The sequence below is a fragment of the Cervus canadensis genome, chromosome 6 (assembly GCF_019320065.1).
Source record: "Cervus canadensis isolate Bull #8, Minnesota chromosome 6, ASM1932006v1, whole genome shotgun sequence".
NCBI classification, from domain to species: domain Eukaryota; kingdom Metazoa; phylum Chordata; class Mammalia; order Artiodactyla; family Cervidae; genus Cervus; species Cervus canadensis.
Window position 1 is genome coordinate 75,860,166 of NC_057391.1, and position 14,854 is coordinate 75,875,019.

At 53.6% G+C, this 14,854-nt stretch overlaps 1 protein-coding gene across 2 annotated transcripts in view; it reads left to right on the forward strand.

The window, feature by feature from the left end:
- The first annotated feature begins 5,085 nt into the window (after nt 1-5,085).
- Nucleotides 5,086-14,854, forward strand: part of GALNT16 (polypeptide N-acetylgalactosaminyltransferase 16) — a 94,252-nt gene continuing 84,483 nt past the window's right edge. Inside the window, exons 1-2 of one of the 2 annotated variants that reach the window (XM_043472386.1) lie at nt 5,086-5,203; nt 5,881-6,171. In XM_043472386.1, the coding sequence (XP_043328321.1) occupies nt 5,995-6,171 (177 nt within the window). In that variant the 5' untranslated portion in view covers nt 5,086-5,203; nt 5,881-5,994. Of the gene's footprint in view, nt 5,204-5,380; nt 5,532-5,880; nt 6,172-14,854 lie in introns of those variants that run through there. The other variant, XM_043472385.1, reaches the window with a different exon arrangement.

Genomic DNA, 14,854 nt, shown 5'->3' on the forward strand with positions numbered 1-14,854 from the left:
GCAGTTCTTCACCAAAATCAAGGTCATTCCTCCCCTGACTTCTGGTGGGCCCAGAGAGGATTTTCTCACCCTGTCATCCGGGGCTTAGTGCCTGGCCCTGTGGTTGGGGGCCAGACAGCTGCTGCTGCGGAAGCCCTGTGAGGAAGCCTGGGTTACTCACTACACCAGCCCACGCTGACCTAGGTGGGTCATGCCTTTTCTCTGGGCTCTAGTCCTGCGCCATCTCTCAGGCCCTCGATTTAACAGAGAAGCGCCGAGTACCCTCCTCCCCATCTTCTTTCCCCCCTTTCTGCCACCAACAAATATTCAACAAGCATGCACTGTACACCAACGATGGGGGAGACAGGTGAACAAGACATACAAGAACCCCTGCCCTCAGGGAGCTTACCCTCCAGTGGCAGAAACTGATATAAAAAGCTATGTTCTCAGTCAAATAGAAGGTACTGTGTGCTCAGTCATGTCTGACTCTTGCGACCCCGTGGACTGAAGCCCACCAGGCTCCCCTGTCCATGGAACTCTCCAGGCAAGAATGCTGGAGTGGGTTGCCATTTCCTTCTCCAGTCAAATAGAACGATGACCCATAAAGAACTCTTCGAGAACCTCCTTGGTGGTCCAGTGGTTGAGAGTCCATCTGTCAAAGCAGGGGACACGGGTTTGATCCCTGGTCCGGGAATATTCTACATGATGCAGAGCATCTAGGCCCATGTGCTGCAACTACTGAAGTCGGTGCCCCTAGAGCCCATGCTCCGTGACAAGAGGGGCCACCGCAATGAGAAGCCCATGCACTGAAACTAGAGAGTGGCCCCCGCTCCCTGCAACTAGAGAAAGCCCATGTGGAGCAGGGAAGACCCTGTGCAGCCCAAACTAAAAAAATAAAAATAAAAAAAACTCACTTCTAGTTCCTTCAAAGAGCCAGGTCCCCTCCTTGATGTAGAATGGCTTGTAGAAACCTAACTTATAAATAACCTTTCCTCAGACAAGCTGGTATGTTAAGTGGGGACAGCCGGCAGTGGGTAGCGTCTGTGCCGCCTGATGTTTGGGTGACCTCTGACGGCCTCAGTCTCTCCATCTGTGAGATGGAGAGCTTTGAGCCTTCCTCACAGGGTCATCGAGAACATTCTGAGATCATGTATCAGCACAGCGCCTGTTTCACGGTAGCATGCCTTCTGTTCACTATCCCTGCCTCCTCTTTCCTGCTTGGAGCAGACATGGGAGTCTAGTCAGTTCCCTGATTCACCCACCTCCTGGGCCCCTGCTGCAGCTGCAGGCAGGGCAAGAGGCTTCTGAGGTGACCCAGAGTCTCTAGGGTAAAGGCTGTGCCGGCAAAAACGGACACCTGCAGAGGCTGGGGCCCCACTCTGCCTCTCCCCTCCCCTCCACCCAGCCGGCTGAGCAGAGGACCTGGAAGAGGCAGCCATGGACCTGTCGGGCAGGACAGTCATCCTTGTCGCGCCTTGCAGAGGCCCGCCGGGGATCTGTTCTTTGCAGCCCTGGTGAGCAGTCCCCTGCATGTGCCTGGCAGGCCCTCCCGGAGGCCCCTCACCCCAGCAGCCAGCAGCAGGGCCTGTGAGGATGCGCCTTCTGAGGACCAGTGGTTACTAAGCACTGGGTGGTACTTGCGTCACCTCACCCTGCCTTTCCCAACAATGCTACAAGTTGAGGGCTGTCACTGCCCCGTCTTCCAGTTGAGGAAACCATGGCTAAGAGAGGGAGTAAGAATTTGCCCAAACCACTCTCACATGTGATGGGACCAGTGCTTGAATTCACGTTGTCCAACTCCAGAGCTAGGGCCTCACACTGACCTATATCCTTTCTGCCCTCTGTTACCCACCCCCCAAATCCACGCATCAAACTCACAGGGGCAGACAGTTCCCTGGGACCTCTTGGAATGCCAGGACCATGTGGCACTTTGCCCAGCTTACATGAGTACTAGCTTCAGCACTTTTAAAGAGAAGGGGACAGTGTCCAAGAGTGCGGTCACAAGAGAGACAATGCCCAAGGAACTGCAAGTCCAAAATGGCACAGCCGGAGTCCAGAATGGATGACCTGGAGGTCATCTCTCTACATCCCTTCTTTTCCAGAAAAGAAAATGGAGGCCCAGAGCGGTAAGAGGTCCTTGCACACAGAACTTCTAACCGCCCTGCAGAGTCCCAGTGGCCTCAGAAGCTGGGCACTGGTGCCCAGACCCTGGTATGGAAAATGGGACTGAACCCAGCCCCTCCGCCCACCTGTGTGTGACTCTCTGCAATTGAGAGCTTCCCTGAGCCACCTGCAGGTTTCAGGGGCTTTATTTTATTTTATTTTTCAGGGGCTTTAGAGATAATGTGTGTGAGATCCCGGCCCAGCAGCTGGCACTTGCTAGGAACTCAGCCAACTATAGTTATTATTATCACTGTTGTTGGTTTTGAAGTTCACTGATGTTAGGCATCACTGTCTCTTAGGTGTTGCTTTGTTTCTGCAGTTCTTCTGGAGTCATTCCTAGCTAGGCCCAGAGAGGGGACGATGCTCCCAGTCATCTCTGAACACTGAAATCCATCTCAGGGAGGGCTGAGCCTCAGCTCAGCGTCAATTTGGAATTACAATCTGGAAGAATGACCAGGCGCTGTAGCCACGGTGGCAGCTGTGAGTTCCCAACTCTTCCAGTGTGCCTGTGACTAGTGACTCATCACTCAACCTCTGTCTATGTCAAATTTCTGGGGGTCCAATGAGCGTGATAATCATTTGCCCCCTTACCCCCACCCCCCACCCCCAAGGGAAGTTTCTTGTGCTTATTTTTAAAGAGGGGCTAACACCCCCCAGAGAGGCTACACTCTTATGTTTTTTTTTGTTTTCTTTTTCTTTTTTGGTGAGGAGTGAGTGGGGACCAACCTAGACAGCATATCAAAAGCAGAGACATTACTTTGCCAACAAATGTCTGTCTAGTCAAGGCTATGGTTTTTCTAGTAGTCATGTATGGATGTGAGAGTTGGACTACAAAGAAAGCTGAGCGCCGAAGAATTGATGTTTTTGAACTGTGGTGTTGGAGAAGACTCTTGAGAGTCCCTTGGACTGCAAGGAGATCAAACCAGTCCATCCTAAAGGAAATCCGTCCTGAATATTCATTGGAAGGACTGATGTTGAAGCTGAAACTCCAATACTTTGGCCACCTGATGCGAAGAGCTGACTCATTTGAAAAGACCCTGATGTTGGGAAAGATTGAGGGCAGGAGGAGAGGGCATCCTCTCAACAGAGGATGAGATGGTTGGATGGCATCACCGACTCAATGGGCATGAGTTTGAGTAAACTCTGGGAGTTGGTGATGGACAGGGAGGCCTGGCGTGCTGCAGTCCATGGGGTCACAAAGAGTCAAACACGACTGAGCAACTGAACTGAACTGAACTGAGTGGAGAAGTTTCTCTTTGGGACAGAGTTACCAGGCAGTGACAATTTGGAGCAGATGTATGGCATCCTCCCCACTGAGCCCTGGGGAATAAGTGGTGAGACTTGCAGAAATCCTGCCAAATTCCAGATCCTCCTTCCCTCCCTCTCCTCATGGAGCCCTCCTTCTGGAGCCATCAGAAACCCATCAGCCTGATTTCGGTTTGGCCTGATCAAACTTCATCCCCCATGCTGAGGGGTGCTGATGGGATGTCTTTGGATTCCACATCCTCTCACCCGGTTCTTCATGACCAAAGGCAACTAGACATGCAAAGACCAGGTTGATGAAGGGAGCAGCCTATAGCAACAGAGGCCAGTCTCCGAGTCTTCCCATCCGGCTGACCTGAGAGCCTGTATGGAGGTGGGAACACCAGGATGGCAGTTCCCTTACATCTTCTCGTTGTCTGGAGATGCCTGTGGGGCCTGATTCCTAAGGAGCAAGGTCTCCCTGGCTTCCCAGAAAGAACATGACCCCTGGATCTGCCCCATGATTCCTGCAGAAACAAGACAGTGGCTGGATAGTGGTTTTCTTGATCTGTGGAAATTAGTCCTGGTCGTTGCTGCAGTCTAATTAAACTCTCCAGGCAAGGCAGACGGGGGAAAGCAAGGCTGGAAGGAATCCCCGCACCTTCTCCTATTGCTCCTGTTAGCATCTCCTCCTGCCTCAGATTCCCTGCTACTCTTACAGAGCTCTTGGTGAGATACTTTTTTGCACATCCTCTTCTTTCTAGGGTCACATTCTTGGTAGGGTCATTTTTGAATTTGTCCTCATGGTGAGACTTCAGAGTGAGGAAAGGATATTGCAGTTATAACGATGACTTTTCTGCAGCCAGAAAACCCACTTAGGTTTTCTTCCTTTAATTTACTTCACTCCAATGGAAATGTATGAGGCGTCTACTACATACACATTTCAGTCCTGCTGCTGGAGAAACAGGGAAGGAGGGGTGCTGATGGAGGTGGTAGGGGAAAGCATGAGCTGTGACCTCACCATCTGCCTGATTCCCTAGGCAGCTTCATTTAGAGGCCAGGACCCGAGGTGGTCTTTCAGACCAGCCAGTGTCCAGGAGCACCAGCAGGACACAAACTCTTTGACAAACCTGCCTCTCACATGCAAGGGCCTCCTGGGTCCAGACTCCCTCAGCCTGGCCAACCTCGACTCCCACCAAGAACTTTCCAGATCCTGGGGCCCAGCGCCACCAGGTACCTCTCCTCCTTGAAAACATCAAGTACTTTCATCCTCTGGACCTTTGCTCAGGCTGTTCATGGAGCTCACACCCTGCCCTGTCCTCCCCTTTCCTGCCTCTTAAGACTTTATTTGAAGAATTTATCCACTTTCTTTGAGAAGCCTTTCCTTAAGACTGCCTTACGGTACAGTATTTCTTCCTCTGTGACCTCTGCATGGTTAGTTAATTTAATATCTATTCTCTGAGTGTCTGTTTCATGCCTGATCCTGCGCTGGTCTTCTAGAACTAACTTAGCCCATCTTGCTTTCTGCTCCAGTGAGAATGGTTTTCATAGAGCCGGGGCTGAATCTCACTGGTTTCTTTGTCCGCGTCTCTCAGCACCGTGTTTTGAACTTTGCTTAAAGTGTCAGGCGGAGAGGTGGTTTCTAGCCTGGGCTCTGCCACTAATTAGTCGTGTGGCCTCGGGCGAATCTTCCAGCCTCTCTGGCCTCCTCCCTTCTTTCTGATGAATCGGTGATGACGATTCCCCAGAGTTGTCCAGCGGACGAGGCGGGGTGGAGGGAAACTCCTTGAACGCTGGGAGCCCCAGGCCAACGGAAGAGGTGAGGTGGTTGTACCCACAATCTCCTTTCACTGGCAGCGAAGCCGCGTCTCTTCCCCTTCGCTCTCTTCGAATGTCAAGTGCACCGGCTTCCAATCCCTCCTCGGGGCGGGCCCTCTGGCGGCTTGGCATCCTATGCTGCGGAGGATACCGGTGCAAACTCCAGACTCTCTTCGCACCCAGCGGCCCCTTCCCAAGGACTCGCCGAACACACCTTAAACCCTGTACAGAGCGCAGCCCAGAACTGCAGCTCCGGGGCACGGGCCCCGGCCGGGGTCGCGCATCTCCAGCCGGTGACTCAGGGCCGCTCGGTCCGGGAGTGGGTGGAGGTAGGCGGGACAGACCCGGGCCGCGCGGGGGCAGGCGCCGGGAGCTCGGTCGCGGAGCAGTTGGAGCCGAGACTGGCTCTGGCCCGTCGCCATTCCGCCGCGGGCGTCTGCCTCGCCGGGCCTTCCTCCCGCGCCGCTTCGCATCCGCTGCGCTCCTCTCCCGGGGCGCAGCAGCCCGGCACCCGCCGGGGCTGGAGCGCGGGGCGGGCTCTGCGAGCGAATGAATGGGCGCCCGGGGGAGGCGCGCGCCTGGGGCTGAAGGGCATTAGGACCGTGAGGATCGCTCCGCGCTCCTGTCTCTCCCTATCACCCCCCCACCCCCCACCTCTCTCCTTTTTCTGCTCTGCAGGACCGAGCAGCCCCGCGCGAGCGAAAACAAACAGCTGGGGCTGAGAGTGCCCCCCGCCCCGGCCCCGAGAGCACGCCGGCCAGGGCCCCTACTCCGGGCGTCCGCCCGCCCACCATGAGGAAGATCCGCGCCAATGCCATCGCCATTCTGACCGTAGCCTGGATCCTGGGCACTTTCTACTACTTATGGCAGGACAACCGAGCCCACGCAGCATCCTCCGGCGGCCGGGGCGCAAAGAGGGCCGGCGGGAGGCCAGAGCAGCTCCGAGAGGACCGCACCATCCCGCTCATTGTGAGTACGCGCTGTGCGCGGGGTAGGCGGCCGGGGAGCCGCGGCGCGCGTCCTAGCCCCGAGCGGCTGCAGAGGGCGCGGGGCCGGGCCGGGGGCTGCGTGCCCGCCGCGCTCCGCCGGCTTTGTATACGTTGGAGCATTCCTGTCCGTTGTTATGGCAACCTCTGTCGGGCTAGCGGGGCCAGGGCGCAAGGATGGAGGGAGGGTGACAGCGGGTGGGGGCTGGGAGAAAGTACTGCAAGTTTGGTGGGCCCGGCGTGCGCGCGCGGCTGGGAACGTGGCGGCGCTCTCGGCACTGCGCCGCGGGGCCCTGGGCGCAGCGGCCGGGGGTTGAGGGCTAGGGGTTACCTCCGCTTCACCCGTCGGCGAAGACAGCTGGACCTTGCGCACCGCGAGCGGGCAGTGGGAACCGCTCGCTGCTAAGCGCATCGGTGGCCGTGCTCTCCCTCTCTCCAGCCTCTTGGGGGCAAAGGACGTGGGGTGGGGACTCTGGGTGAGGCATGGTCGCCAGGGCCTGTGCTGGACTTCGCGCCCCCTTCTCAGACCCGGTCAACTTGAACCTGCTTGTCATGAGGACTCCCTACGACTACCCCCAGGGTTCTCTGGATCGGGAAAGGTCTCCTCCTGAAGGCGTCCCTCGCCCCAACACCAGTCCATCACCACGGATGAACTAGCAGTGTCTGCGGCCAGCCCCGCTACGTCAGTGGGAGCGGCGGGGCATGGCTGGGGCGTCGATGGAGGTGCAGGGGTGCCCTCCGGGCGCTCTGGGGGCCTAGACTGGGGCGTGCCTGTCGCCGCCTCCGCCTGGGCCCCGGGTGACAGCTGTGTGAGGCAGGGGCACCTGTTGAGACGGGAGGCTCCGGGACCCGCGAGAGGCGCGCTCGGGCGGGCAGCGTCCTTCGGATGGGGGCGGATGGTGGGCGAGACTCTTGGGCGACCCTCGGGACTGGGCTGAGGGGCGGGGCCGCCCGGGGGCGCGGAGTGTGGGGCTGAGGGTGGGGGAGTGCAGCAGCTTGGCCCTTCTGAAAGGCCTGGCCTTGGGGAGGGAGCAGTGAGGAGCTCCCCTGGGAGGCGCAGGGTCAGGAGGGCGAAGGCTTGTGCGGGGGAGAATCTGAGGTCTTCGTGCCAAGGCAGCCGAACCCCAGGAAAACGGAGTGTTGTCTGTAGGGAGCTTGACGTTGTGGAAGGGCTCTCGTGTTCCCATCCTGTCCCGGATTCCGTGTCTTGTTACCTACCAGAAAAGAAGTAGCTATCCCCTGCAAAAGAGCATTTCCAGGCTGTGCCTGAGGAGACCTTGGGGTCGGTGGGTTTTCCCCCAGCCCCACTCCCCCATGCCCAGCTCCCCCTCTGGCCGAACTCTCTGGGACTGCGGCCTGATTGCGTGAAACGCTCTGCTCTGGACTGAGGGTCCCTGCCGCTAGCGCACTGTTTCCAAAGCACTTGTGGACGTTTGGACAGACAGGCTGATGAGGCAAAAAGCCTCCTGGGTCAAGATCCCAGAGAGTTGGGATCTGGGTGGACAGACAGATCGGAGTCAGAACTGGGCAAAGCAGGAGCGGCCCCTGACCGACCCCGGGGGAGCTTCCTCAACGGAGGACTCATCCAAGCTGCCGCGTTCCTGCTCTCCAAGAGGGCCAGCTCTCGTCCAGGGTAGGCGGGCCTGGAGTGGCAGGGGAGACGCAGACTGCCCAAATGTTCTGTCCTTCTCTGTGGTGACGTGATGGGAGGAGGGTCTGAGCTCCAGGAGGAGGGAGGGGAGAGAGGAGGGGGAATGGAAGGGAAGAGCACAGAGAAGCCAAGTGCTGCTCAGAGCTCCAGGCTGGTCTCATCACAGGTGCCTGCGCTTCAGAAACCAGGCTAGGCCACTCAGACTGAGAGCCTGGGAGGGTGCCGGGGGCTTGGGGGGGCACTGCTGAAAGTGGGTGGCACTCATTTTGAGGGGGTGGATATTGGAGGTCATGGGGGCTGCAGTGAACGTCCTCTCCTTGTTCCCCTGCGGTGGGACTTGCTGCAGATTAGAAGAGGGCTGTGAACTGGAAGCCGGGTTTCAAGTATGAAGAAGAATCGGGGAGCCAGGAATGGAGGTGCAGGAAGAGAGGGAGAGTGGAAGTTCCTGAGAGTGAGCTGCAGAGCCTTCTCTGTCCACTCCAGGCATAGCCCGCTCCCTCGATGTTCTTAGGCTTTAAGCCCAGGATGTCTGTTCCCTGGGCGTTGATCCCCAGTCACACCCTGCCTTTGACATAGCCTTGCATTCCCATCTTCTGGGGTATTTCACTTCATTGGGATTCTCAGCCATTGGCCTGTCTCTTCATTGAGTGGCAGCTATCACTCAGGGACTGTGCAGGAAGCTTCATGCAACCCCACCTTGATGAGCACAGCAAGACTTAAGAAGTGCTGTTAAATGAGTGAAGAAGGATTTCTGCCCATCTCTGGGAGCCATCAATGATCCAAGCTTCATATCCCACTAATACTTTATTCCAGCTCCAGCCTGACTCTTAACTAGAGAGCTAGAGGAATGTGTGTTCAGCTTCTCCGGGAGATAAACCCTTTGTTCAGCTTAAAAGGGGCAGGTGCAGCTGAAGATTTGCTTTCTGTCTGAAATCCATGGTTAACCTCTCACTGGTCTTCTTGCCATTTCAAAACATGTCCCTGTCTAGTTGGGCCAAAATGCACTGCACGTGGATTTTCAGATTCTTAGGGAATGATGCAGCCAGCTCTGCTGACAGAGGCTAAGAAAATTCAGACAGGCGTCATCATCCCTCCCCTGGGGGATCAGAGAGCAGAGCTGGGAAAGGGAGGGTCTGCATAACAGCCTGGGCCAGGAGGCAGCTCTGGCTTCACAGTGTCTGGGTGATCTGAAGCCAGCCAAGTTGTTTCTGGACCTTAGAGGCACTTGTTTGGCATTGTGGGGTGTCGGCATGGCAACCGGATGGCCCAGATTTCTCAAGAAGGTCCTGATTTTTAATATTCTGTCCTGCTGTCAGCCCATGTGTCATAAATTTTGATGTGCAAAACTGGTTGTAGAATCTGTAAAACTAAAGAAAGAGAGATACTGACTTCATCAGTAAATGGCTGCTAGCGAGGCGGCAGGGTCTGTGATTTTCTGCATGCTGTGCTTTATGGGCAAGGCAGTGGATTTGAGGATATCCACTTGAACCTACACTGATGCTCGCTAGCTCTGGACAGCAGCCAAAGCAGGAGGTGGAGGAGACACAGCTGGCCTTCAGTCTTAGGGCCTCACAGCCGGGAAGAACATTTGTGATTGGTTTGGTTTTCCATATGTTAAGTCTCTATTAGGCAGGGAGTGGGGGGGCGGGATACTAAGGTGTTACACGGAATTTCACTTTACAGACATATTTTTAAAAGACTGTCTATTGTGAGTATTTTTAGGATAGGTATACTCCTTTGCAAGGTCTTCTATTTGAAACCATGGAAGTTTTAGGCAAGAGTTTTCCCAAGCTGGAGTTTTTTATCCTACCATTGGGGTACTGCTCAGTGACCATGGACAAAAACAGGTATCTCTGGACCTTAGTTATTTTGTATGTTAAATTTGAGTGAGGGTTAAGATTTTGCGCTTTCCCTACCAAGGGCACGGGTTCGATCCCTGCTCTAGGAACTAAGATCGCATGAGCCCTGCTATGCTTGGGATTTATTTAAATAAATAAATTTGGGTGAAATGATTAGTAAGGTGTGTTGACCCTTGGATAAGTTGATGATAGCTTCATTTCTAGAAGCAGATAAATGGCTTTAAGGGGGTTCTTTTGAACAATGTTGTGAGATTTATGGCTAATTGAAGGGATACCCCTGTCCGGAGTAGTTCCCCTGGTAACCTTAGAGCCTGCACAGGGATTCCTGCTTACCTGGCAGAAGGGAATATAGATGATGACTTTTCTAGCACTGTTCTCTGCGAGCAGAGGCTTCAATTCAGTCTGGATAGGTTTATATTTTATTTATAATGTGTGCATTTCAGAACTGTGGGAATTATGATTTGCCTAAATGACAGAAAATGATGTTATATTTAATTTGTGTAGGTACCACACAAGAAAGAGGGTGGGGAGGGAGAATCCCTAGTTCCTTTTGCCAAAATGTTTGAATTGAAAGGTCCCGATTTCCTCTTATTGGGCTCCCAGCCTGGATCATGTTGAGACCTGTCTGTAGGACCTGGGGACCACACAGAGGCCACAGGACCAGTAAGGACCCTGACAGCCCAAGAGTCCCCTTCCTGGGAGACCCGAGTGCCGAAGACACAGGATCCGTTTTAGGGCTTTGCTCGTCCTCCCGCTGGCCCTTCATTTCTATGTTGTAACAGCAGTTCCCGCACCAGCTGCTCTGAGGGTGCTGGGCCTGGCTTTCCTCTTTGGTGACTGTGTTTGTCAGCTCTGTGGGCACAGGAAGCCCTGGGTCTGGAACTGCCATTGAAGTGGACGTGGACGGGCACTGGTGGGCCTGGCTGGGCCCCGGGACTGTCTTGCTGTGATGGAAGAAACCCCGCTGGGGTTAGAGGGGAGCCTGGAGCCGAGCAGTTCACTACAGTTACAAGATTGCAGATTTATCCCTGTGGCTTCTTGAGGAGACCTGAAACACCTCCCCCCCACCACGTGAACAGGAGGGGCAAAGACGCAAGGAGGCTAAACAGGCAGGAGACCCGAGCAGCAGGGAGCAGAGTTTTGAGACTCAGGTCAGTGATGATTCCACACGAGCAGAAGTTTAGTTCACTGATCAGACCGCGTGCGTGGCGCCGTCACAGGCGGTGTACAGCTTGCTTTGGAAGCAGTCTCAGCTTCTCTCCCTTGAGCCCTGTGGTCTTTGATCTACACCCATCAGCCTCTGGAATCACTGATACCCCCGTGTTATGTTCTGATGGCTGCATTCGTGGGACATGTCAGTGCTGTGTTAGGAGTTTTGCAGGCCTGAACCTCCTAGAATCCCTTCAGTAACCTAGTGAGGTCGGCACCATTATCATGCCCAGTTAACATATGAGTAAACTGAAGCTTAGAGGGAGACGGTGACTTACCTGTGATCTAGCACCAAGTTAAGTGCTTGAACTGAAGGTGTGTCTCCTCTGAAGCCCATGCTCTTGTCTTTTCTCTGAAGCATTCTCAGGGCAAGATCCAAGTCTGATACATCAGCATGTCTTTCCTGGAGAGAACCTAGGTATCAACGCCTTGCTTTGCATTCACTCTGTAAACATTTGTTGGGGAAAAAAATGCAAAAACCATACAGAACAAAATGTTTAGCAGAAGGAAAAGTAGGATTATGGATAATCTTCCCGTCCAACTTTTGACCTTTTCCAGCATTTTCTGTAATAAACATCTATTAACGTTATAATGATAAAGCCAATCACAATAATTATTTTAAAAATATTCAACGACTGAATAAAATCACTCTTGACTCCTTGATTAAAGTGTAAACTTCTTAACCATGTCTCATGCTTCTGAGTCCCACATCAATGCTTAGCACTGAGCCAGCAGAAAAGGCTAGAGACTTATTTGAATTATTCTGTAGGCCTCCAAGGAATAGAACTGGGGTTAATGGGTTCCCTGGTGGCTCAGACAGTAAAGAATCTGCCTGCAGTGCAGAAGGCCTGGGTTCAATCCCTGGGTCAGGAAAATCCCCTGGAGAAGGAAATGGCAACCCACTCCAGTATTCTTACCTGGAGAATTCCATGGACAGAGGAACCTGGCAGGCTACAGTCTATGGGTTCGCAAAGAGTTGGACATGACTGAGCAACTAACACGTTAGTGGGTGAAAGTTGCAGAGAGAGATTTCTTTTTACCAGAAGGAACACTTTCTTGTTGAGCTGACTGTCCCTGGAATAGTCTGAAAGCTGGCCAGGGTTTCTCTTCACACTCCCTGTTGTCAGGTCAGTGCTTGCGCCCAGCAGCAGTTGGAGGAGGAGAAAAAGGTGCGTGGTCCTGACTGTCTCCAAAGGTGTCAGGCAGCTCTGTAACTGAGTTGGAAATAGGGCCCAGTTATTATACCACCAGAGACCTGGCGCCCAGGGAAGCAGGGCTGGCCAAACCCCCAAGGCCAGGGAGGAGAGTGACGAAAAGAAAGCCATAACTGCCACTGTGCTGTCCCCTCCCTGTTCCTTTGGAGCTGCCAGGAGGGGAAGGAAAGGAGGCCGAGGCTGGCCAGAGGCAAGGCCACGGAGTCGGAAGTGCTGGTCTTCAGGATCTTTCCTGCTTCCCAGAACAAGGTCCCCAGAGGTTTTCCACCCACCTGAGGCCCCTTGAATCTGACCTTCACATATGCCACTTCTGTTTCCCTCATCCCGCCTGGGGAGAGTTTCCAGGTGGCCTGGCCTGTCTCCTGGGGGCCCTGACCATTGCTTTCCAGGGTGGTGCCGGCTGCAGTGCCCTGAGCTGTGTTTATGGAGGAGGCCTGGCTCCCCAACACTGTGAATTTTAGCCACACCCTTTGTCAGTATCTGGTTAGAGACAGCGAGGCCATCGGAGGACTTCTGTGAACATTTCAGAACAGGTAGGAGTGGCAGACCAGGGGCATTTGGGGACAGAGTTAGGGCATCATTATACTCTGTAGGCAAGATAAGGCTCAGGCCTCATCTGGGGAGACACGGAGGCAAGTCTGCCTCAGGTGTAGCCTTTCCACTTTTCTGGACCCATTAGGAAGAGCTCCAAGTTTAGCTTAAAGGCACCAGTGCCACTTTCCTGCCATTCCATGAAGTGAGGTATGGCTCCATGCAGATCAGGGACAGCATTGTCTCAGAGCTCGGAGAGGAAGTGACATCTCTTAACATGCTCAGAATCGTGAGCCCTGCTGTTGTGGGATTTCCCCCGGCTGTAGCTGGGTCAGGTCCAGGCAGAACAGAGTGGCCCAGGATGGAAGCAGATGTTGGCTGCCAGGGATGAGAGGGTGAAACGGTGGAGAGAAGATGCAGAATAAAGGACAGATGACCTTCTCTCCTGGGCTCAGCTCTGCTCCCAGGGGGCTGTGTGTCCTTAGGTAAGTCACTTCCAGTCTCTGGGCCCTTAGTTTCCTTATCTGTCAGATGAGACTTGAACTACGGGATCTCTGAGGTCCCTCTCAGCTCAAACCGTCTTTGAATCTGTGGATTGTTCCTCCCAGAGTGAGGTGGCCCCAAGCCAGGACTCAAGATCTGATGGTGCTGGCGTTAAAAAGAATAAGGCCAGAGGGTGAGACATACAAAAACCAGACCACTTGTGTTCAGAAGAGTGTGAGACCGGTTTTCATAAGGAATAAAATGGACCAAACCATCGTGTTCTCTTCTCTCAAAACACTGACGGGATGGTGCTGCTCACGTTCTTCTGAAGGAGAAGCCCATGGAATTCACGTGTGTATCCGGGAGGCACACAGACGCATCTGCAGGAGTGTCTCTGGGTGAACTTCAGACTCTCAAAAATGCCGAATGAGGCTGCAAAGACCCTTGAGCAAAGAATTCATAGTTTCAAGCTCTTGGACTTTATTCAGAAGACAGATTTGGAATTTGGCCACAGCCTAGAAACCCACATTGTTTGTAAAAATCAGTTTAAGGAGTTCAGAAGGTTGTCTGTCTCTTGGTAACCTTCAGCTTTTCATAGGTTACGTATACAGCAGATTAGAGCAAGCAAGATGAAGGTCTTGTTAAGAATTGCTGATACACCGAGAAGTGACAGTTGACAGCAAAGGACCAACCAGCTGCGTGAAGATGAAGCCACCCCCCTCCCCCTTCTGACCAGGTGCACACTGGTCAGAAATGCTGCAGGCATCATTTATTCCTTCACTTGACAATTATTTACTGGGCATGTACTGTGTGCCAGGACTGTTACAGGCTCTGGGAAAAGCAAAACAGGCAAGGTCCCTGCTCTAACGGAGCTCACATCCTAGTGGAGGAGACAGACCATAAACAGATAAATATATTATGTGTTAGGTGATGGGAAACACTGTGACAATAAAATAAAGCGGCAAAGGGGGACAGAAAGATGAGAGAAGGATGGCCAGGAAAGGCCTGCTGGATAAGATGGTGTTTGAGCTACAGCTACAGCATGAATGGAAAGAGTAAGCCATGCAGACATCTCAGGAGAGAGTGTTCCAGACAGCCAAAGCCCAGGGCAGTATGTCTGCAAGGTAAGCGAGGGGGAAAGTGGCCCGAGGTGAAAGTCCAGCTCATTAGGCCCTCTAGACCATGGCAAAGATGGGCTCGGAAACATGTCCCTGAGTCATCAGGAAGTGATCAATTACATTCAGTGTACCGGCTTGGGATGTCAGGGAGCTTGTGTCATTCAGCTCAGAAAAATTTCCAGCAGTGTGGTCAAATATATTAGTAAGTGTTGGTTCTTGAAGAGGTAAACCTAGGTTTTCTGAAAGATGTGCTGTGACTGGAACACTTCATTTCCCTACGATGTGAGATCAGTGAGGTACTTGTGTGTCCTGAGTGTGTGTGTGTGTGTAGGTGTATGTGTGTGTGGTGAGGCTGGTGGGGGGAACAGAGGGTGCTAGTGCCTGAAGAGACTTAAAAGACAAAAGATAATGGGGCCCTTGTTGAAATATTGGAGTAGGGGAGGACAGGGGAGGGCTCCGGGGGAGGGTTTTGTGTGGGAAGGAGAATTCCGCTGTGCGGTGGTACCTGATCAGACACTCCTTTGTTTCTTCGTCTGGTTCATCGTGTTCTCTTCAGGTGCATTGGGACTCTGGAGAGGATGTTTTCTGGCAATGCGGCATC